The sequence below is a fragment of the Corapipo altera genome, unplaced genomic scaffold, assembly GCF_003945725.1.
Source record: "Corapipo altera isolate COAL_440 unplaced genomic scaffold, ASM394572v1 2b, whole genome shotgun sequence".
Classification (NCBI taxonomy): Eukaryota; Metazoa; Chordata; class Aves; order Passeriformes; family Pipridae; genus Corapipo; species Corapipo altera.
The window spans coordinates 27,578,840-27,602,054 of NW_020884874.1; the positions used below are offsets into that span (position 1 = coordinate 27,578,840).

At 38.0% G+C, this 23,215-nt stretch overlaps 1 protein-coding gene across 1 annotated transcript in view; it reads right to left on the reverse strand.

The window, feature by feature from the left end:
- The window catches only part of ESR1 (estrogen receptor 1), a 160,549-nt gene that overhangs the window by 133,817 nt on the left and 3,517 nt on the right, over positions 1 to 23,215 (reverse strand). The window contains 1 exon segment of the mRNA XM_027634262.1: positions 18,902 to 19,006. Within this exon segment, the coding sequence (XP_027490063.1) occupies positions 18,902 to 18,926 (25 nt within the window). The 5' untranslated portion in view covers positions 18,927 to 19,006.

Consider the following 23,215-nt stretch of genomic DNA (forward strand, 5'->3'; position numbering starts at 1 on the left):
TCCTTTTACTGACCATTTCAAACACTTCTGTATTATCTAGCAGAGTTTGAGTTGTATGTCAGGAGGGTCTTCAGCTTCTCCATGAAATTCTACTTAATTTTGGCCAAATAGATCGTTGTTATTATCAGCTAAAAACTCAATCCAAGAAGAAAATTATTCTTGAATCTCATTCCACATCTTTTAAGAACATCTACATTCATATCGACTTTCAGCTTAGTTACTATGCTGCCTTTTAGCTTAATAGCACTATCCATTACCTGAAGATTACAGACCTTGATTCAGAGTATTGTCATATCCCTAATACCGCTTCCAAATCTCTTCTTTTCAAATCACAGTTTATACATCTTGCTCATCTTCTAGTTCAAACCAATTTTCTATCACACATGTGACCCAAACAAGAATTATATAAAATATAATACAGAATCTTATACAATTGCATAGATATTTCCCTATACACTAGGCTGTAAGAGTTACTGAGGAGAAGGGACCTTGAGAGATTCATTAGTCCAACCCACTTAGGACTGTGCTAAGCAAGATTTTTCATACCTCCACAAGTGGAGACTCCACAACCTCTCTGGGCAGCCTGTTCCAATGCTTGACCACTCTCACAGGAAGAAAAGTTTTTTCCTATGTTTAAGTTGAATTTCCTGTGTTTGAGTTTGTGTCCATTGCCTCTTGTCTTTGGGCACCACTGAGAAGAGTCTGGTTCCATCTTCTTTATGTCTACATAATATTTATATATACCTGCCTCCCATCAAGGTACTTATATACACTGACGAGATGTTTACTCAGACTTCTCTCCAGGCTCAACAGACACAGCTCCTTCTGCCTTCGATGTCCCGGTCCCTGAATCATCTTTGTGGCCCTTTGCTGGACCAACTCCAGTATATCTCTTTTTTGTACTTTGCAACATCCACTGAAGCACCTGAGCATATTGTCTTGATTACAGCAACATTAATAGTATCCATTCACAACCATCCAATTAACAACTACTATATTGAGGTATGCCCACATACACAAACATACCTAAGTATACCTGACTTCAAGTATTCTTTATTTGCTGTCAGGCAGGGAAATCTCATTTTATAGAGACAATTGACAATATATCTTGCTAAGTAAACTGCCTTTCAGTTTATACCATTACAATTCAGTTTTATAGTACAGTAAAGTGTACAGTTCAGTTACTACAGACCTTAATCTTTGGGGATTTTAATCTTCATCAATTTAGTTAATACATTTCCTGTGATTTCCCCCCAAATGCTTCAACCAATGTTGATCAAACCAGTTGGGTTTTCTTAGTCTGGAAAACCTGTTATCAAGGAAATAATATGATTACTGTGGCCCAATCAACTTTTGGTAGATCAGTGTTTTACTTTATCTCATTTTCTCTTTACCACCTAGTTTTTAATCCCTCTTTCCTTCAAAATGTGGTCTAAAGCTTAGCGTACAACTGAAGACAGACTGTAGTTAACCGCTCATCATTTTTCTTTACAATTTACAGATACTGTCTGTGCCATTATATGGCACTATATATATATGCATATATGTAATCAATACATTTAAAATTTATATATGTATATTTATGCTTATCATTTATACGTCAAATATTTATGCTTATATATACATACAGTAAACACACAGCATTAAATCATTTATATGGATATATACACAGCATATATAATCAAAATGTTTACAACTTGACAGATAATAAAAATATCAGCTTTGAAATCTCAAGAATAATATCTCTCAAAATTATTTCATAATCCTAGTTTAAATACAATCAGTTGTAAGTTTTAAGTTCTAACTTCCTGTGTAAATCAGAGATGAAGTTGAGACTGACACTTAAGCCTCAGCATTAGATACGAATATTTAAAGTGCTTTACAATGCTAAGTGTTGAGAAAAATAAGGTCCCAAAAGCCTCTAATTTCTACTAATCTAATTTTTATCCCACCCACGATCTCTAAAATAGAAATAATACTGCTCTCTTGTCCTTATTGATTGTGAAGTAATTATATTAAACCAGCAAAATACTTATAGAAAATAAATAAATTTACTAAGTTTCCAAAATATTTTAATAGCAATATTTAAGAGAAGGACCTTACCACACGTTACACAATGATGATGAAACATGGAATAGGTGCTCATCAGTTACGTGTCTTGTATTTTATGCAAGAAAAAGAGATTTTATAAGAAATATCATGCAATCATGTAGTTAGAATTCTATCCTATACTACGCATAAACAATAAAGCTGAACTAAGAATGAAATAGCAGTTCTAACAAATTTTTCAGTCTTCATATTTTTGCTCTGAAGTTCAGTACTTTTCTGGTAAACACATAACCAAAAATGTAATTAAAAGCATCTTTCTAATTAGCAGTAAGTAATCAAGTATCTATGCATATTTTGCTTTTGTTTTACTAAAATACAGTTTCACAGCTGAGGTAATACTTTAATGTCAATGAAGAAAACACACTGTTTCCCAGGCAACATGCTGAACATGTGCCAACAGACAGCGTTTGACACTCTAAGGAGTGTTGTGATATGTGCCATTATCAAGTTCGATGACCAAAAAAAAAAATCTTTTCTTATTCTCCTACAAAAAAAATTCAAAAAATAAATGTAAAGAGGAAGGAAAGCAAAGTTTATAGAATAACCCCAACCCCAAAGACTTAAGAAAATAATTTTTTCAAAATCTCACCACTGTGAAAGCAACATAAAACCACACATAAAGGTATACATATATTGAATTTACACATATTTTTAAATGTGGGTTTTATCTGGGAAATATAATATTTCTCTCCCATTTCATTTCATGCTGAAAGTTCTTTCCCCTAGGAAAAGAAATCAAATTACCAGTATAAGGTTCATCATCTCCCAGGGTAAACTTCCAGGCCTGAGCCCCATTTATCTGTTCCTTTACTCAGCTAAGATGCATATACATACAAATTACACTAGAAATCAGTGCAGGCACATGTACACACTCCTTCCATCACTGAAACAATTTCTTTCATAAATAAAACACTCAGAATTCAGAAGAGCAAAACAAAAATTTACATCAGGTTTCATGAGCCCTCTATATTGACCACTAAACCAACACAGATTACAATGAATATACCTATAGCACCCCCTGGCCTCCAGAATATAGGGAGCTGATGCAAAAATTGAGACTGTAATTCTTACAGAGAATTCCTCAGGAACATAATGAGAATTGTCACTGTGTGACCCTTTTTGTCTCTACAGAAGAACTGCAAAATGACTTCTCTGGAGATTGACGTCCATAATATGCACTCATACAAAATGTAGGGGAGAATACTCTCCAGAGACAGAGATCCTACTACGCGCAGTTGACTATTCTTCCACTTCTTAATTATAGAATCACAGAACACGTTGAGTTGGAAGGGATCCATTAGGATTCTCAAGTCCAACCCTTAGCCCTGCACGGGACCATCCCCAAAAGTCACACCATGTGCCCTAGAATATTGTCCAAATGCTTCTTGAACTCTGTCAGGCCTGGTGCTGTGACCACTTCCCTGGGGAGCCTGTTCCAGTGTCCAACCACCCTCTGGGTGAAGAATCTTTTTCTCATATCCAGCCTAAACCTCCCCTGACACAAGTTGAGGCATTTTACTTGGGTCCTGTCACTGGTCATCACAGTGCCTGCTCCTCCTCTTCCCCTCAACAAGGAAGTTGTAGACTGGGATGAGATCTCCCCTCAGTCTCCTCTTGTCCAGGTTGAACAGATCAAGTGACCTCAGACACTCCTCATACACCTTCCCCCCAAGGCCCTCCACCATCTTTGTTGCCCTCCTTTGGACACTCTCTAATAGTTTGATATCTTTCTTATATTGTGGTGCCCCAAACTGCACACAATACTCAAGGTGAGGCCACACCAGTGCAGAGCAGAGTGGGACAATCCCCTCCCTCGACTGGCTGCTGATGCTTTGCCTGATACTCCCTAGGACATGGTTGGCCCTCCTGTCTACCAGGGCACTGCTGACTCATATTCTACTTGTTGTCGACCAGGATCCCCAGACCCCTTTCCATGGCATTGCCTTCCAGCATCTCATTCCTCCAGTTTGTAGGAAAATCCAGGGTTGCAGAATACAGGACTTCCCCAAGTTGAACTTCATATGGTTGATGATTGCTTAGCCTTCTAATTTGTCGAGGTCTCTCTGCAGGGCCTCCCTGCCTTTATGGGAGTCAAGAGCTTCTCCTAGTTCTGTGTCATCTGCAAACTTGCTTAGTATCCTTTCCAGTCCTGTGTCCAAGTCACTTATGAAGATGTTGAAGAGCACAGGGACTAAGATTGAGCCCTGCAGAAACCCCCCAGTGGCAAGTCACCAGTCTGATGTTACCTCATTCACTATTACCCCATTACAATTTCTGTGCTTGACCCATGAGCCCATTGCTTACCCACAACATGATGTGTTTATCCAGTCGTGGATAAACATTTTGTCCAGAAGGATCCTGTGAAAGACAGTAGTGAAAGCTTTACTGAAATCCAAAAAGATTACATCAACAGACTTCCCTTGATCAACTAGATGATCAAGGAAATCAGGTTTGATAAGCAGGTCTTTCCTCTCATGAAGCCATGCTGGCTGCGACCAGTGACTGCGTTGTCTTTCAGGTGTTTTTAAATACTTCGGGGAACAAACTTCTCCATTACTTTCTACCAGGCACCGAAGTGAGACTGACAGGCCTGTAGTTTCCAGGGTCCTCCTTCTTGCCCTTCTTGATAATTGTGACTGCATTCACCAGCTTCCAGTCAGCTGGAACCTCTATGGATCCCCAAGACCTCTCAAAAATCATTGAGAGAGGTTCTAAGATGACATCAGCAGCTCTCTGAGGATTCTGAGATGAATCCCATCAGGCCCCATAGATTTGTAGGGATCCAGCTGGAGCAGCAGATCCTACACAATTTCAGGGTTGACTGGGAGCTGATCATTCTCACAGTCATGGTCCTTCAGCTCAGGGCAGTGACACCCCCGTGGTCCATCATCTGCATTGAAGACAGACGCAAAGAAAGCATTAAACACCTCTGCCTTGTCTCTGTCCCTGTTTGTGAGGTGACCATCCTAATCCTGTAAAAGGCCAGTGGTATTTCTATACTACCCAAGGTAAACAATATACTTGAAAAAACTCTTTCTATTGTCCCCCACATTTCTGGCAGCTTCAACTCCAGCTGAGGTCTGGCTGCACAAATTTTCTCCCTACAGCAGCAAGCAGCATCTCTGAATTCTTCCCATGTCATTTGACCGCAGGTTCCACCACGCATACATCTTCTTTTTTTGCCTTATTTCCAAAAGAAGATTCCTGTTCAGTTAAGCGGACTTCTGCCTTGTCTTCTTGACTTCCAACATTTGGAAATTCCCTGAGCAGCCTGAAGTCTGCTCTCAGAATTGAGGTTTTGATGGCACTTTTCCTCCTGCCAATGCAGATTTTAAACTTGATCATCTTGTAGTTGCTGTAGCCCAGACAGCTACAATCACCACTTTGCTCACGAGGTTGCAATAACAACATTGGAAAAAACAAATAAGGAATCTGTGGATCCCCCCGATACACACTATTAAATATTCAGGATAATAGAAGGAAGAGTGGAACAGAAAATCAAAATGCTTTGAGAAGTTAATTCTGTCTCTGATTCATCCACAGTGACACTACTGAAAGCATTGCTTTTTTTTTTTTTTCCCCCATTAGTAAAAGATGCTGCTAAGGGTACCCAGCCAAACAAACAGGCAAGAGAAGGGGGGGGGAACAAACAAGCAAAAATGGCTGGAAATAAAAAAAAAAATCACAAGGTATTTAGAGGGTGCTTCCATCTGAGAAGATTGACACAAAAGCTGTTTTGCAAACAACTAGAAACCTTTTAAAAGGTAGACATCCTTTTAAAGACAACAGTAAACTGAAGACATAATGTTAAAACATTCAAGGATGTGTCTATTAACAGAACAGCTGTGCCCAGTAATACTCACACAACAAGGTTTCACATTACTATAGCACTACCAGCATGAAAATGTCAAGAAATTTGTCAATATTCATTAACTAATGGCATATCATACCCATCTAGCACTACCCCTGCCTAAGTCAGAAATCACAATGAGGAAGGCTCCTGGGAATCCCCCAGTTGTCAGCAGAGCCAAAATTAGTGAGGGGTCAGTGGGGCACAAGTAGTAGAGAACAAGAGCTAGGCACAACCTGTGCATGTGAAAAGGATCCAGGAAAATTCACTTTCTAGTCCTGTGCTTCAGACAGAAAATCTATCTTCTTCCTATACACTGCTCGCTTCCATAAATTATAATCTAGTACAATGAGGGGTATCTGAGCAGATTTTCTAATAGTAATCTCTGCCTTGAAAGCTACCTAGAGAATTACATCTTTTCCAATGGCTAATTATGCCCTCTTAAATATTTGCACCTTTTTTTCCAGGCTTTTGACCTTAATGTATTTTCATCTGATATCTCGAGGATATTTCTATTATGAAACTATTATTCATATACAGAAATTAATAAACCACGACCATTTATAAGCCTGATTGCCTTTCACTAATACTAAGTCAGATGTTCTCCTGGAGTTCTCCAACAACTTAAGGGTTGGTTTAATCCACAGCACCAGACTACAGCTTTTCCAAAGCAAAATCCCCTAAAGCACATACAGTGCGCAGGCGAGGTTCCTCAGCACCAGCTGTCTTTGCTTACTGGAGCTGTTGCTGTCCCACTGCACTACTTGTGCAATGTGGACCAATCACCCTGTATGTGGTCAAAACTAAACTGATCAAATTGCCCAGATTACCCTAGACCAACATCTTTTTTAACAGTGTTTTGCCCTCTGCAAACTTTGAGCAACACTTTGGAATTTCCTCACAAAACAGCTTTTATTTTGTGCCTTCATTGAAACAGAGAAGTTCCCTTGTTGAAAATAGAAGTTGTGGATGCCCCAACCCTGGCAGTGTTCTCGGTTAGGTTGGGGTGTATAGGGCTTTGACTAACCTCATCTAGTGACAGGTGTTCCTGTCCATGGCAGGGTGGTTGGAACTAGATAATTTTTAAGGTCTCTTCCAATCCAAAACATTCTATGAAATATTTCCTCTACTCTCAATAGTGAAACATGCTTCTTCCATTTTTCCACTTTTGTATTGTTGTTATTTTCAACTTTCTAGTTGCAGCAGGCTCACTTAGAAGAAATACATAAAGCAAGCATGTGTCTCGTTTGTCAGATTTTACAAATACTTCAGGTCTTTGTATACCAAAACATTCAGCCTCCAGCTATCTTTACATGAAACAAGCCATTATGGAATTTTTAAAAAGTGATTCAGGTAAAAGATGACACTCTCTTCTCTACCCATAGAAGAATAATCTCAAAAAAAGCTCCTGTGTATGAGTTCAACCATCTTTACTGTTTTCCAAACTCATATGCTTTTGCAGGAAAAATTCTATTGAAAGGTGCCAGGGCAACCCTTTAATAACCTGAGTGAAACACACAGAAATCTACACTGAATGCAAATTTAAAAAACAAAGATAATTTGAATATAGCAATACTTTTCAGAGCAAAAGCTAAATAAAGTTTCAGGTCTGAAAGGAAAGATGTTGAAGGGACAGTATGGGTGTAAGAGCCTGCCCTGGTTCCAGCTAGGACAGGTTTAATTTTTGTAGTAGTCAGGAACGGGCATGGCTAGGACCCAGAGATTATTCTATACCACCTCATGTCATTTTCTGGGGAGGGGAAGGCCTACCTTTCATGGCCAGCATAGACTGATAGAGGGAAGGTTGGGTACTGCATACTGTTGGGGGATTTCCTTGTGAATCATTCATTTCCTGTACCCTCTGTCATTAGTATTGTTGCTATTATTGTGCCTTTTCTTATCTCATTGTTGTTTCCAGTAATTTGTTCTTATCTCAAACCATGATCTTCAGCTTTTGTGCCTCCAATTCTCCTCTCCATCCCTCTCCATGCCTCCACAGGGGCACATGGTTTGGAGAGTCTCAGTGGGAGCACTAACTTGGGGTGTACCATTCCTAAACCACAACAGAGCCAAGCAATCTCTCTCCAAAACTAACTTCTTGATTAATGACATTAGCTCTGTGCTAATGGGACCTTCATTACAGAGAAGAACACTTGAATATGAATGGAGGGGTGTGTGCACACAGGTATATATATACATGAATATATTCACTATAGAATGAAGCCTAAGTTTTTCACAGTACTTGTTCAGACTCAAAAAAAGCAGTTGTTCACCAAAGAAAAAAAAAAACAAGTTACTTCAAAGGTAATTAAAAAAACTGCAGCTTTGTGATTCACTTCTTTCACACAGATTTTGTGGCAGTTTGACTTACTTTGAAGTGAGAATAAGCTGCAGAAATTGAAAGCTCTTAAATTGTACTGAATTATGCTTTTGACTTTTGTACTATCTGAAAACAATTTTGCAACCAAAACCATGAAATTAATCCAAGTTTCCTAAACTATCCAACACTGAGAAAATTCTCAGAAACTTCAAAATCTGAAGATTTCACTGTTCTGGCTATGCTTCTTCTCCCTGTTCAGGACAATATGTGCAAACCTTCCTGCTACTCACAAGAGCTGTGGATGTGATGGAGCTGGTAGCTGCAGGTTCTACGGAGACCTCCCAACAACCTCTGCCTTCAGCAGACCCTCTAAGTGAGAGGAGCAAGGGCTATCCATGAAGGAATCAGGGAGTAGCACACATGAAGGGAGCTACCACATAGGACAGACAGTACAGTCTTGGTCAGAACTGTTACCAGCTGAGAAGGTGCAGAGAACATGGAGGGACAGTGACGAGCATAGAGCTTGGACAAAAGAACATAGAGAGCAAAAAATAAAACAGATGTCAATGAGAAGGAAACAAGCAAGAGGAAAAAGAGCAGGGACTATCAGCCAGTAGAAAGCCTATTCTTCAAAGGGACCAAAGAGTTTCCTCCTGAACCACTCATGGAGTGGTAACTGAAAATTTTTGTTGAAGGGAAATAGTGTGGAAACACACAACTAACAGTGCTGCAGCCTGTGGACTAGACCTTACAGCAGCACAGCTGAATTTGCTTTCCAGCCTGAGCCAAGTCAGAGCATGTACCACACCATCTTTATAGCAACGCTGCAAGCAGTTCAGCTCAGTCAGTGGTGAATTCTTCCTCCATCTCCCCCTGCTTTCAGGACAAGGAAGGCTCCAAGACAAGCAATATTACTTCAAGTTTTCTTCATAAGCATTTGCTATGTTACATTCTGCAGAAAGGATGGGTTTGCCAGCAGACTGCAAGAAATCCTTCATCAGGATGGAGGAGGCCCATGTGTCTTCTTTAGCCTTCACATTGCCTTATAAACCAACCCAAACACAAAGCAAAACATGACACAGACAGGGGAGGTTCCTCTACCTCATAGGCTGACACATCTGGATCAACTAAGATAACAAAGTTGTTGTTTCAAATACATGCCATCAACAGAATGGAAAATCAACTTTCCTGTTCTGTTTACCAAGCAATAGTGAAGATCGCTGAAACCAAACAATCATGTTCTTTTATTACTATTTTATTTTAATTAAGTACTTCCAGAACAGGGTAATATCCTTCAAAGGTAGAAAACAACTTAGAGAAGTAAGTTATTTTGCTATTTCAACTTAACAGTCATTTCAGGATGAACAGAACAGCTTTGTTATGAGGATGGGAGGGAAGAAGGGATGGGGGAGAAAAGAAGGAGGGAGGGAAAACAGAAGCAAAATAAGCTTTCATCAAATAGGAAATAATGTCAATGTTCTCATTTACCAGACAGGATAAGATTCATGGCTTAATGTTCATGAGTGTCAATGACTTTTCAAGCATCTATGAACTCAGACAATGCAGAAGAGTGAAAGCACTTTGTATCAGCTCTTTATTTCACTTGTACTATTTCTTTATGTTCCCACTAACTGCTTTTTCTAACATACCAGTGTCAACAGTTCCATGAAGGTAAAGGGAACAGGCTACAAAAACTTTACCAATTAATGTATCCACAGAGTTTTCTTAATTCCAATATTATAATTCAGAAGTTATAAGAGAAAGAAGAAAAAAAAAAAAGGTGTTAGTGACTGCATTCCTAATGATTCTAGTGGTACATATCTCTTCAAGAGAACAAAATACTTTCTCAAGATAGGCTGTTTTGATACTAATATGACACTGTAAATGAATACGGTGTCAAGAACGGTAACTTTGGTAATGTGAGTCATTCTCCAGAGCCATAAACTGTGGGGAGAAATGCAAAAGACTGAAAAATGAGGACTGGGAAGAAGAGAAGCCAAAAAAGGAAACTGCATGAGAGATGTGGGATGTGTAGACAAGGTAAGGAAACAACATAAAAAGAAGAATGAGTGATAAGAAAGCAAAACTCAAGATAAAAGTGGTCATAAAAAAAGAAAGCAGCAGAAACTAGGGCCTAAATCCAGAAAAGCTCTTATGTTCTTAATTTCAAGTATGTTACTAAATATATGAAGCACACTAGAAATAAAGTTAGTGATATATGTTGAAAGACAGGAATTTACAATCAAGGAAAGAAAAGTAAAAAATCAAAGAGCAATAATATCCAAAGAAAGAAGAAAAGAATTTGGCAGAAGACTAGAGTGAAACTAAACACAGAATGTGAGCCATCCTTTTCATAGGGTGCTTTCTACTGGGTTTTCAGTGTTAAAGAGTCTGTGGATAAATCTGTGGATACCTTAAAAATCATACAAAGTAATTTCTCAAATCAAAATGTGCTAGAACCAACTTAGGGAAATTACATATAATTTGATAAAAGAAGAAGTTATAATAATTTAACAAAAAAGTTTACAATCACGGAGATGCAATTGATTAACAATTTGATTGCAACAAGTTGTAAATGTTTGAAGTTCGAATCATATATATATATATATATGATTTCCCATTTTAAAGGGGCAGTTTCACAGGTATGAAAGCAACAAGAATTAAAATCAATTGAGAGCAAACACTTGCCTAAAGAGTATGAAAGGTAATTGAAAAAATTTTAAGCATACTTTACTGGCTTCTGGCAGAAATGTAAGATATTATTTGAAGCAGATCTTCAAAAAAACCCTCAAGCTGCTGCTTTAATGAGCACAATAAAAGACAAAATATAACTCTGACAGACTGAATGTAAAACGCAATAAGCCAAGCCAAAAAAAAAAAAAAAAAAAAGGTTTGAGAAGTAACTTGCAAGGGTTTGTTTGGGTTTTTTTATGTTAGGCTACTTAAGGGTGAGGGTCAACCATGGTGAGTTGGAAAAGGATTTCACAATATAAAGGATGGGGAGAAATAGCAGCTGGGATTCGATAAAGATTTGAAGGTTGAAGAGTATATTAAACAAATTATGGCTAAAATTTTGACTCATTTAGACCAAAAAAAAACCCAAAACAAACAAAAAAAAAAAACACAAATAGGAGGAAAGCTGAATAGTCCTTATAAATACGTTAGGCATAAACATCAAGACCTAAAAGCTATTTAAGACAAAGAAAGAAAGTTAGCACTGCAAATAAATTTACTATGGAAACTACAAGCTTCTCATCTGACAGAGCAGTGAAGCTCTAGATCAGCCTGTTCATGAGAGGAAAAACAGCCTAACTGGGCTTTGAGATAAATGTGGATAAGCACTGTGAACAAATTACATGATCTGGTTGCTATGACAGCTCAGTACTGGGTTAGCCATCCAACCTAGACTGGATTCAACAAATGAGACTATTGCAAAAACTTACCAGAATGAATCAGATACACTATGGGTTGTGTCTTTGCAGAAGCAAGTCCTAATGCATTATCTATGCAGAAATAAGCTTCTGCTTAATTCAAAATGTTTCTGCTTCTCTTTAGATCAAGAGAGGTGAACTGCTTTGTGTGCAAGAAGCCCTGAAGTCACACACACTAGACTTCAATCACTACAGACATATTTAGATTGAAAGGGGGTTTCTTGAGAGAAAGAACATTCCACTTATATCCAAAATGTTTTTCCCTCTGATTATGTTTCTATAACAGCAGAGGTGGCTCTCAAGCCTGAAAGTCCAGTCTTTAGAAAGTTATTTCTCTTGTCAGAGCAGATACAGTGCTGAGACAAATTAGTGACTGGCTAGGGAAGGAAATTGGTTAATAAAAATAATCTGTATCTATGTTATCGGCTTTGTACACAGCAGTACTGAGGTTTTATTGGTCTGGTTTGCAGAGCAGCTGGGATGTACAAAAACCAAATTCCTTTTGGGGTAAACTGAAATCCCTGCTCCAAAAGTGTACCAAACACAAACTGATTCCCCATAGGGACGTTAGGCTCTGAACATAAGACTGGTTCTTTGGGCACTCTCAAGCTATGTATCTGGCATTATATGCCAACCAGAACAACAGGCCCTCACTGTCCCATCACAGACATTTACAGGGATGGACGCCAATGTCTGGAAATCCACCAGGAAGACCATGCCAGGAGATCAATCCATAACAGGCATGGTCCCACCCCACTCCTGATATCCAAAAGGGAGGACTTAAACCAACCCAGTATTTAGCAGAACCAGAAAACACACTGTTTGTTTTACACTGGCAGCAGGTTGGGTTGGAGGGTTGGCTAACACAAACGCATCTCATATGGGCTCAATTCATAACATATACATTTCCCCAGCACAAAAATTTTACCTTGAACATAATGAGATGTACAATGTTTTGTCTGGTTTTCAATCCTTTAAGTTACCAAAGATCAGATTTGCCAAACAGTTTGTCTTACTTGCCTTAGTGTAATCCTTGAGGGGGAAAAAATTAGTTGCTTTTGTCTATTGCTTGTTTAAAAGAGAAGAAATATCATAATTGACTCAACATCTAATTCATGAAGTTTCTTGAGTCTCTCTTGACTCAGCTTTCTCTGGATTTTTCTGTTTCATTTTTAAAGGCATTTCTACAAGTACGTCCTTCACGTTGCTAGGTTTCAAGAGAAAAGAAATAAAGGAAGAAAACAAATCAATATTTTTTTAAAAGACAGGTTTTCATCAAAAGTGCAAAAGGAATTATGGAAGTAATCTTCTGTTACATATGTGTCAACCTTCCTTTTTCTCTAAATTTATTTTTCCATTGTTTGTGATGGACACCGTGCATACAAAACTGTGCCAGTGAGCATGAGTAATGTGGTGGGTTCACCTTGGCTGAATGCCAGGTGCCCACCCAGCTGCTCTCCCAGCGGTGCCCTTCCCAGCCGGACAGGGGAGAGAGTAAGGTGGGAAAAGAAAACACCACAAAACGTGGGTTGCGATAAGGCAGTTTATATTTATGCAAAAAGAAAGCAAAAGTAGCATCCGCATCCACAAAGCAGAAGCTCGCAGTTAAATCTCTACTTTCCACAAGCAGCCACTTCTCTGAGAGGCAGGGCTCCAGCACAGTGGTCAGCAGGCAGCCATCAGAGATAATGAATGCTCCAGTCCTGCTCCTTGCCTCAGCTTTTATATCTGGGTTGATGTCGTATGGTATGGAATATCCCCTTGGTCAGTGTGGGTCAGCTGGCCTACTTGTGTCCCCTCCCAGGATCTCGCCCTCGACTGAAAAATGAATGTTACAGTGCTGTGCTCAGCAGTAGCCAAAACACAGGTGTGTTATCAACACTCCTCTAGCTACCAATGCAGAGCATAGCATTGTGAGGGCTGCTATGGGGAAATAAGTTCTGGCTCAGCCAGACCCACCACAAGTAAACACTTTATTAAGAGAAAGACTATCCAATAAAAAATTATCTGTTAATGAAATAATTATGAGCTCACCTGATTCATATGACAAAATCTGAATTAATTTCATTTTGCAATGCCCTCCAGCTTTAAAGTCTGTGCATGTGTATGTATGAGCAAGCTTTTGTGTGTCTAGCAACCAGGCATAGCATGTCTTATCTCCAACATTCTGTCAGGAGAGGAAAGGTGTGACAGGAGGAGAGGGCCAACTTCCTGCTCACCAGTCCCATCTCCCTCCTCAACACACTTCCTGGAGAAGGGCTCAAAGGGCTGGTTGTGCATGTGTGAACAAAATGGTGGGAAAAATCTAGTTTACGTAAGAGGCTGCATGAGGTTAGGTATAAAGGAAAGCACATTGGGCCCCCTTGCTCTCTTTTTTCTCTCTTTATCTTTCATTCTCATTGTTTACCCCAGGTCCGGACCATTCACACAGCAAACCAACAGGGGATCTAAGGACTGATGATATTCTTTGTTCTCTGTCTCCCTTTTCTGTCTTTATTTTTCTCCTCCCTGGCTTTGCCTGGGCAAAGCATGGCTTTCACACTGTACTCCATACTGAAGTAGGTCATGGGAGTGGAGAGCTTGTGGAAGTGTTTTGTGGCTTGTGAACCAGCACTCTTGAGAAGTTTGTTGTGGGATGAGAACTTACTGCCATGTACTGTACAAAATCCAAGGGCTTGTTAGCCACCATTTTTTAGAAAGTGTGTTGTAAGAATTTAAGGGCTTGTTAGCCAACTGTCTAAACAGTGGGCTGGTTGCCAGAGTTAAGGTAACTATATAATAAAGCACAAGTTTCCTGACTCATGGTCTGGCATCTTCACAGATATTCACAGAATGTTCTGAGTTGGAAGGGAGCCACAAAGATCATCAAGCCCAACTCTTAAGTGAATGGCCTATATGGAGATTGAACCCATGACCTTGGCATGATTAGCACCATGCTCTAACCAACTGAGCCAACCCACTCCCCCAACTGGTCATTGTTCAGCCTGGTGAGAATTTACAACAAACATTACACCCCTACCAATGGGTCATGGCACCAGTACACCAACATATACAGAAACATCATCAGAAGGCAGTCATATTTGTTGCAAAGCAACTGCTCAAGTGCATATTGTAACACACATGACAAATTAGGACAAGAAACAAACCCACGAGATATGTGCCCAGTTTAAATTACAGTAAGTTCAGGTTGACAGAACAATCAGACTGGCTGGGACAGCAATGGTGTCACTTCTTTCTCTTGTTTCACTGGCTTTCTAATGAGCATATGAAATTAAGAGTTCAGGGTTGCTTTCATATCTGAAGGTGTCCAAGCAAGATATCAATGCCTGTACAGAAAGCACCCTCCAGACAAAGACAGAGGAAGATAATACAAGCAGAAATTGAATGATTTCTTGGGATAGTGGGAACACAGCTTGGCAACAGTTGTGGATATATTTTCCTACCGGCCTCAGCACAGTCTGAGATTAATGGTATTTTGGAATGAATAAGCAGGTTGTTGATTTATAACAATATAGCAACATGAACCCACAAATACCATTCAAGTCCATTACCTCAAAATTGGCGATGCCAATAAAATGAGACCCAGCTATGAAATGCTTCCCAGTGTATAACTTCAAAAGAAAATCTCAATGACCTTATTCGTGAAAGCAGAACCAGTTTATCTTCACTTGAAGAATACAGGAGGCAAAACTATAGGCAGTTACACTTAAGTTACCCACCAAGCTTCATAGAACAAACAAAATCTGAAGAAGATTTAGTTTTCTGTTTGTTTGGATTTCAAACCAAGTGTTTTGAAAAAATTCAGATCAGACCAATTTTGGCTTTATGGTGTTTATGTTTAGCTGCCATAGATGATATAAGGACTGAATAGACAGTTACAATAGTCCCCAAGCTAATTTAGCAAATCTAACCCATAACTGCTGTTCTACCGAAAGCCATAAAAACTGTCAATGAAAGTTATTTAGAACTGAATAGATACAAAACTAGTAGTTCTATATAGAATTGTAATTAGACTCTTTAAAAAACAAAATATTTGAAACGTATCTACATAATTCCAGCCTTGTTTCATTGCAGATTATTCTCCTTTAACTATTCCATTTTTTAAAATAACTAAACACAAATTATATTTTTAGTACCTATAGAACTTTGCACTAAAACTATTGGTTCTATCTGCACATTAATAAAAATATAGAAAAATGCCACAAAAAATATTTTCAAGATCAAATATTACTTCCACTTTAAAAAATACGCAAGTTTTATCATTTAGATTTTAGACCGTACTTCAGTGGTGAACTGACAATATTCTGGTTTTTTGTCTGCAGTAAGTAATTGTCTTTTTCAGGAAAAGACACTGTGTCTAAATTCCAATTACACTATTTAGCCAGAAATGGAAATAGCCATCTGAGTCACTGAGTCCTTGCTACCAAACCTTCAACTCCTGCAGCCAACTCCCTGAGACTGTTGTATATAGGGACATGTCCTAGCCTACCCCTCTATTGGAAGACTGAACCCATCTACATTTCCAGCTCCAGTCTGAATTTATTAACGGTCACACCTGTTTGTTTTTTTGTTGGCAATAACTTTCAGGACAAGTGTTCAAGTCTCATAAAGATAAACAAAATTTAAGCAAAACCATCACCTATACCATTATGGAAGAAAAAGATTTTAAATAATCTTTTTGAAACACAAGTTAAGTTATTAGTTTTTGCCATTTTTATTTAAAATTATATCCATATGATAGTGTGAAATATATTAAATGAAAACTCTACACTTTTCCTGTGCATTTTATGCTGTTTTATATATAAAAATTTTAAAATTTTATTTTCTCTTTTCACTACTTTTGTACTTTCATTTCCTACTAAATGATCCCATGTTTCCTTGCCACTCATCAGGCCTCAAGAGTACAACTCCACATACTGTGTATGAGACTGGGGCTTAATGCTTTTCCGTAGCCTCTCAAGTTTGCTCCAGCTCCCACTCCAAATGGTGGCGGGGAAATTCTCAGAGACTAACAGGATTGCTGTGGCTGGGAAAGACCTCAGGGCCCCCATCATCTAGTACAATCCCCTGCTCAAGCAGGGTCACCCACAGCAGGTTACTCAGAGTCATAGCTGGGTCCAGTTGAGTTCTGAAAATCTCCAACAATGGACACTCCACAACCTCTCTGGAAACATGCATCACTGGTTGACTGTCCTCACAGTAAAGCTTTTTACTGAACTTATTCCCTCTTTTATTATGTTATGTTCTTTTTCAGAAACAAAGATGACAGATGAGCATGAATGAAGCAAATAAGCCAGTAGACAAAACAAAACCAAACCATACAACCATGCAAAGAAGAGACAGAAGTGATAAAACAGATCCTCTAATTTTACTCATTGTATTTTACCAAGTGCAATTCTCTGGTTACCACAGAAACTGGCACAATTCTTAAGCTGGAGACTTGTGCTCACAAGTCCAAGCATTAAGTTTTGGGAAGCAACAGGGAATCCAGTTCTGAGGTGCAGTCTCAAAATTCCCATTATGTGTGCAACAGTACTGTGTAAACTCATGAAGCAAAGGCAAATAGGCCACACTGGGTTAGTAATGGGATTATAATCTAATGAACAAACTTCTTTTTTTTTTTAAACCAGTATAAACGACCTTCAGTTTTGCACTTGTTTCACTTTATCATCAAAACCAACCATGCAAACCTTTAAACAAAAGTTCTGAAAGATTGGCTCTTAAGTTTCATCCAGTTTGCACAACGAGGATTGCTTTTTCTAATTGTTTTCTGTTTCTGAGTCAGATATTTACATATAGATTCTGTTGCGCTTCTGACACTGCAGCAATTCAACAAACACAGAATTTGGGACTTCTCTTTTTCAGCGCCAGTGATGATGAGAGGAACTGTGCCAAACACCTAACATGCTCTTTGTACTTCAGCGTAACCATTAAGTAAAATTTCTCTGTTCAAAAGTAATGTGGGGCAGGGGAGAAAGAGAAGAAAGATTTCCAACAGTCCTTCATTTAATGCCTGGTCATTAGGAGACAGATCAGCAACACAAAGAAAATAAAGAAATGTGCAGTAATGGCCTCGGCACCTTAAAGTGATGTGATATGGGGTCCAGGCTATAGGTCATGAAAGGAAATCAGAAGATTCCAGCTTATTTCATTACACCTTTTTTCCAAGGCATATCACTTAGGGACACAAATTTAAAATAAGCTTAGAAATACTTAAAAGATAACTCCAAAATGTAAAATGAGACTCCAAAGGAAGCACACGTAGTTTATAAGAATGAAAAATAAAAACAAATAAAACAAAAACAAAAGCCAAACCCCCACAATTAAACAGAAATTAAGTAAAACATACCTATTTCCTACTATGAGGGAAAATGATTCCTGAAAAATCATTTTTATCCAATTAAAAAAATATATAGTTAAATTAGACAAAACCATTACTCAGTAGTAATTACCAGGTAAATTTTAACAACTGAGTTCTGAGCCCGTGTTAAAAAATAGATAAGACTCTTACTTTGTACCAGGAAGCAGCCCTACAATAAAATTATAAATCTCACTAAATACATTATTTCAACATCATATGCTCTAAGTATTGCTCAGCACCAGCTGAGATCAAAATACAGTATTTCCCTTCATTCATACCAGAAAAATGATACACTGCCTTCGGCACATGACTGCCCTTTAATTGAAAGAAGTCCTTCCCCCATTATGTCCCAGCCAATTGGTAAAAGCACCAGCTTGTGAGTGCAGATAATCTTGTTCACTATTTTCCTTCTACCTAAATGATCAATTTTGACTAAGGAGCTGGGGGAGGAGGAGGGGGTCATATCATTCTTTCTCAACGGCAGCACAGGATTTTCGGCACTGTCTGTAGCACATGTTAAATAAAGTACTACTACACCTGAAATATTCACCTTAAAACATACTTTAATCAACACTTGCAATGCCTTTGGTCTGTTTTCTGTCACTTTTTTAGGCTTCTTAACGACACTGCAGGACACAGGAAAAAGGGAACATAGTAAGAAAGTAACATTTGAAAGAGGAAAAAATAAATCCAAACCAAAACACCTAACTTCTAAGCATTTCCATAGGTATTCCTAGGTGTGCCCAGCAAAGGTTCAGGGTAAAAGCAGCATTTAAAATTGAGTGTGAGGGACAGAAACTGCAAAAACCAAGAGGTTTTTTCTGACTTACATTGCTCCCAGCAGGCTGTTGCCATTCCCTCTGCGGGGCTCTCACTGGCCAGGGGGATCACATGACACCGGGAACCAAAATAGAAAAGTCTTGGGAGCAAGGAAGCTGAACCAGAAGCACATTTACCAGAAAAGACATTGCAGGCACAATAACACACCCTTAGGAGCAAAAGGTGATAAACTTAGATGGGAACCTAGGCTGTGCTGAAAAATGGATAATGCCTTGAACTTTGCAATCCGGCATCAGCTACCCTTTCAATACATGGGAAGTGTTCTCTGCCATAAATCTCAGCCCATGTCTGTACATAACTAAACCTGTTAACTGCTCTAGTAAATCTCAATAAATTACCAGACCTTAAAAGAATATAAGATCTATGAAATTTAAAAATAAATCTGTTGCAGTTTAAAAATAAACTCCCACCGTTGGAACCACTTTCATTTTCAGGCTAAGGTTTCTAGTAGTTTGTTTTTAGAGAGGAAGCAATTTTTTAAAAAGCATATGCTCTTAAGATAATTGGGCAACCTGTAAACACATTTTGAAGATTGCTTTCAATTTTATCGTAAGTAAAAAATATTGTTGCATACCTTGTAAAACATGCACCATAAAACTGCAGTTATAAAAAGAGAGAAGGTGCAAAGAATCTGAAGCAAAAGCTGAACAGATGAGCTAGTGACCAAATGCAAGTTCTGTATGACAATAAAAAACAGTCTGATTTTAAGGTTTCTGTTTAGTTATCCCTCTTAGAAGAACAACTCTTCCCATTTTGTAAAGCTTATAGAAAATAGGTTCCAGCAAAATACTGTTCTTAGGGTTACAGGAGATACATGTTACCTTTTGTAACAGTTAATTTTTTCACCATTTACTGGTTCATTGGAAATTAGATTATTACCATTTTATGTTCTATAAAATTTCAAGCATTTCCTTGTTTCTAGTGAATGTCAGGACAGTTATTGTAGAAAGAGAGTTTACCGAAAAATGCAAACATCAGTAGAGAAACTGTGACCAAGGAAAAGAGAAATATGCTGCATATTTTAACAGGACAAGGACAGGAAACAATTTCTTGTTATAATCCTTAAATGCAATCACCCTCACCTTGCAGTCATAAGGCAAAAATATTCAAAATCCCACCCTTTCAATGGAAATGGCTCACAAGGACTTCTGGATAAACACGGGAGTAGAGACTCCAATGCAAAATCCTACATAGCAGGCTTCCACTCCACAAGAAAAATTAAAAGAATATGAATATGAGTCAAGAAACCAACTTATTCTCCTTTAGTTGAAAGGGGGGAAAATAATCCAAAGGTAATTTTTATCAATAGAAAAATCTCAGATTAGTTTTCCCAAAAAGAAATGTACAACTGTATCAAAATATGTACACCATTATAGAATATCTTCAATCAAGACAGATACTTTGATATAAAAAAAAAAAAATCTGTTTTATTCTGCAGGCTATACCTCACTGTGAAAAATTCAGTTTGGATAAGTCCACATAAACATGATAGCATAAAAAGACCCTTTGTATCTTCCCCATTCTTATTAATAGTGGTGAAATTTGAACATTGACTCAAAGTAGTAGTAGCATAGAAGAATACACCAGAGCTGTTGCCATTGGTTATTTAAATAGAAAGAAAACCTTTTTAAAACTACTAAATCTGAAATATCTGGTGGGTTTTTTTCCTGAAAAAATACTTTTTGAAATGCATAGTACATATTACTGTGTACATGCTTCCAAGTATTCTACCAGATACATGACTTTTATCACTGTGGTCTTAGGAAAAGCATTACGCAACTTAAATTGTGCCATTTTGCAGGTAATGTGGCAAACTTGAAGTGGATGGAAGCTTGCCATTGATGTCAGTAAGAGACGTACTGGGACACCAAAACAAATACAATGTGTCAATGTGTCAACAATTCTATCATAGCTCTTAAAAAAATTACTACAGAAAATCATCTTCAGCTACATCCTGTCCATTGATTTTAGAAACCTGTATGAAAAATTATCTCTTGGGTCAATTTTAAATGTAACAATAGCATGTTTTACTATATTTCAGAGAAGTTCTAGGTAAGTGCTAATGTCTTTCTCAAAGTGTTCTCACTGTACATCCCAAACATACTGCAAAATCATCTCTGTGGCCAAACACACAGCTTATTTTATACGCTTTGTGTCCTATTTCTCCCTATTTTATTTATCATTTTGGAATTATGAAAGCTGCAAAACAGGTGGAGGCTATGCTACAATATTCCACCATAGGTAAATCAATAGGCTGAGAATGTAATCCTATGGTAAACAAACCTAGGCAAAGACAGTGAACTAAATGGCTAAAGGAATGCCAAATTAGGGAAATAAATGCACCTTTGTGGGATAAAAGCATAGTAGGGAGGAAGTACACCATCCACCAGACAGAGTTCAAAGCCTTGGGTGAAAATAGAGAGCGTGTCGATGTATGCTGGAGCTTAATACAGAGTGAGGAATACTTGGAACAGCTGTTTATGCAGTTGTAACCAGGGCATCCATATTATTCCACATGCCTGTTTCCCCCAATTTTCTTAACACTGATATGTATATAATAATAAAGTTGTTTACATTGAAAAATACCTTAACAATCATCAGCTCCAACTATTAACCCCGCTCTGCCAAGTCCACCACTAAACATGTTCCTCAGTGCCACACCTACGCATCTTTTAAATACCTCCAGGAATGGGGACTCAACCACTTCCCTGGGCAGCCTGTTCCACTGTTTGGCAACCCTTTTGGTGAAGAAATTTGTCCTAATATTCAACCTGAACCTCCCCTGGTACAGCTGAAGGCCATTTCTCCTCATCTTGTCACTTGTTACTAGGGAGAACACACAGACTGCCACCTCTCTACACCCTCCTTTCAGGAAGTTGTAGGCAGTGATAAGGTCCCCCCTCACTCTCCTTTTCTCCAGATTAAACACTCCTAGCTCCCTCAGCCACTCCTCACAAGACTTGTGCTTTGGACCCTTCACCAGTTCCATAACCTTAACCCTAACTCAATACTTAGTAGCCAATTGCTTAAATCGGCATTCATCAAATGAGCAATTTGATAAATACTGCATTTCAATACTCCACTCATTTTTTCAAATACTGTCCAATATGTATTTATTAGTTTATCAAATTTCTACTGTAAGTATATTTGGAACAAACATATGTTGACCTGCCCTGATATTACATTATTATTTAAAAAAAAAAAAAATCAATGCACAGATAGTTAAAGCAGTGTGGAGAACAGTTTTACAAATTTAAATTGCTAGAAACGTATATCCCTATTTTACATTCTTGTCGGGTAGCTTAATTCTTGAGACAGAAGAAATCAAGTCATTTTTTTCAAGCTCAGAGTATGACTAAATTGAACCAATTCTCTGAGATAGTCTCTTCATAAATTAATAGAATACTGAAGAAGTAAAATAGCAGGGCCAGCAGGTTATTTCATGCCTATGGATAAACACAGTATTTGGACCTCTTTTTTATTTGCAATACTAATATATCCTCAAAATAGTTTTACTTCATCACCCCCTAAAAATTTAATTCTTACTGCTATCACCAAGTTCCCATATGTCCTAGAGGGACATTTTTCCATACAGTTAGTGAGAAATTTTGATATAAATATACAGAAATAGATTAATAATATGTTCATCCTTCCCTATGCACTTAATTTAGAGCAAAAATCTACTATACATTGTAGTGTTAACATCCAAACAGGAATAAATAATATTACTCTTTCTTTATCTCTCCTGTGTATAAATGTAATTCACAGCCATTTGAACAAACTGTAGTAATCCTTGTGCTAAAATAGGCCTTTAAGAGCCTAAACATAATCCTCTGTGTATGATGGCCCCCCTAATTTATTTGAATTCACCACACATATCTCTGCAAATTTACTAGTGTGTGGTGATACACCTGATGTAAACACTAACATTTGCTCACAAACAATTCTCCTGGAAAACTCTGTCCTCATGTAAGATATTTAAATTACTGATCTTCTATGATTGAAGATACCAAGTAGTGATATAAAACAAAGAGATCATATCCCTACCTCCTGGGAAAAAAATTTATCCAATATGTTCTAAAGGAATAGTGAAACATAACTCTTCTATTCTGGGGATGACTGCTTCTACTGAAGACTTTTTTCTCCCTAGCAGATAAAACAATTCGCAATAGAAATGCTATCACTTATTGACTAATTTTGTGCTTTAAGAAGAGAATGAAAATAGGATATAATTCTTAATCTGTTTACATAAAAATAACACTTTATACATCTAAGACACCTTTCAGTCAGTATTCTCAGTAGAC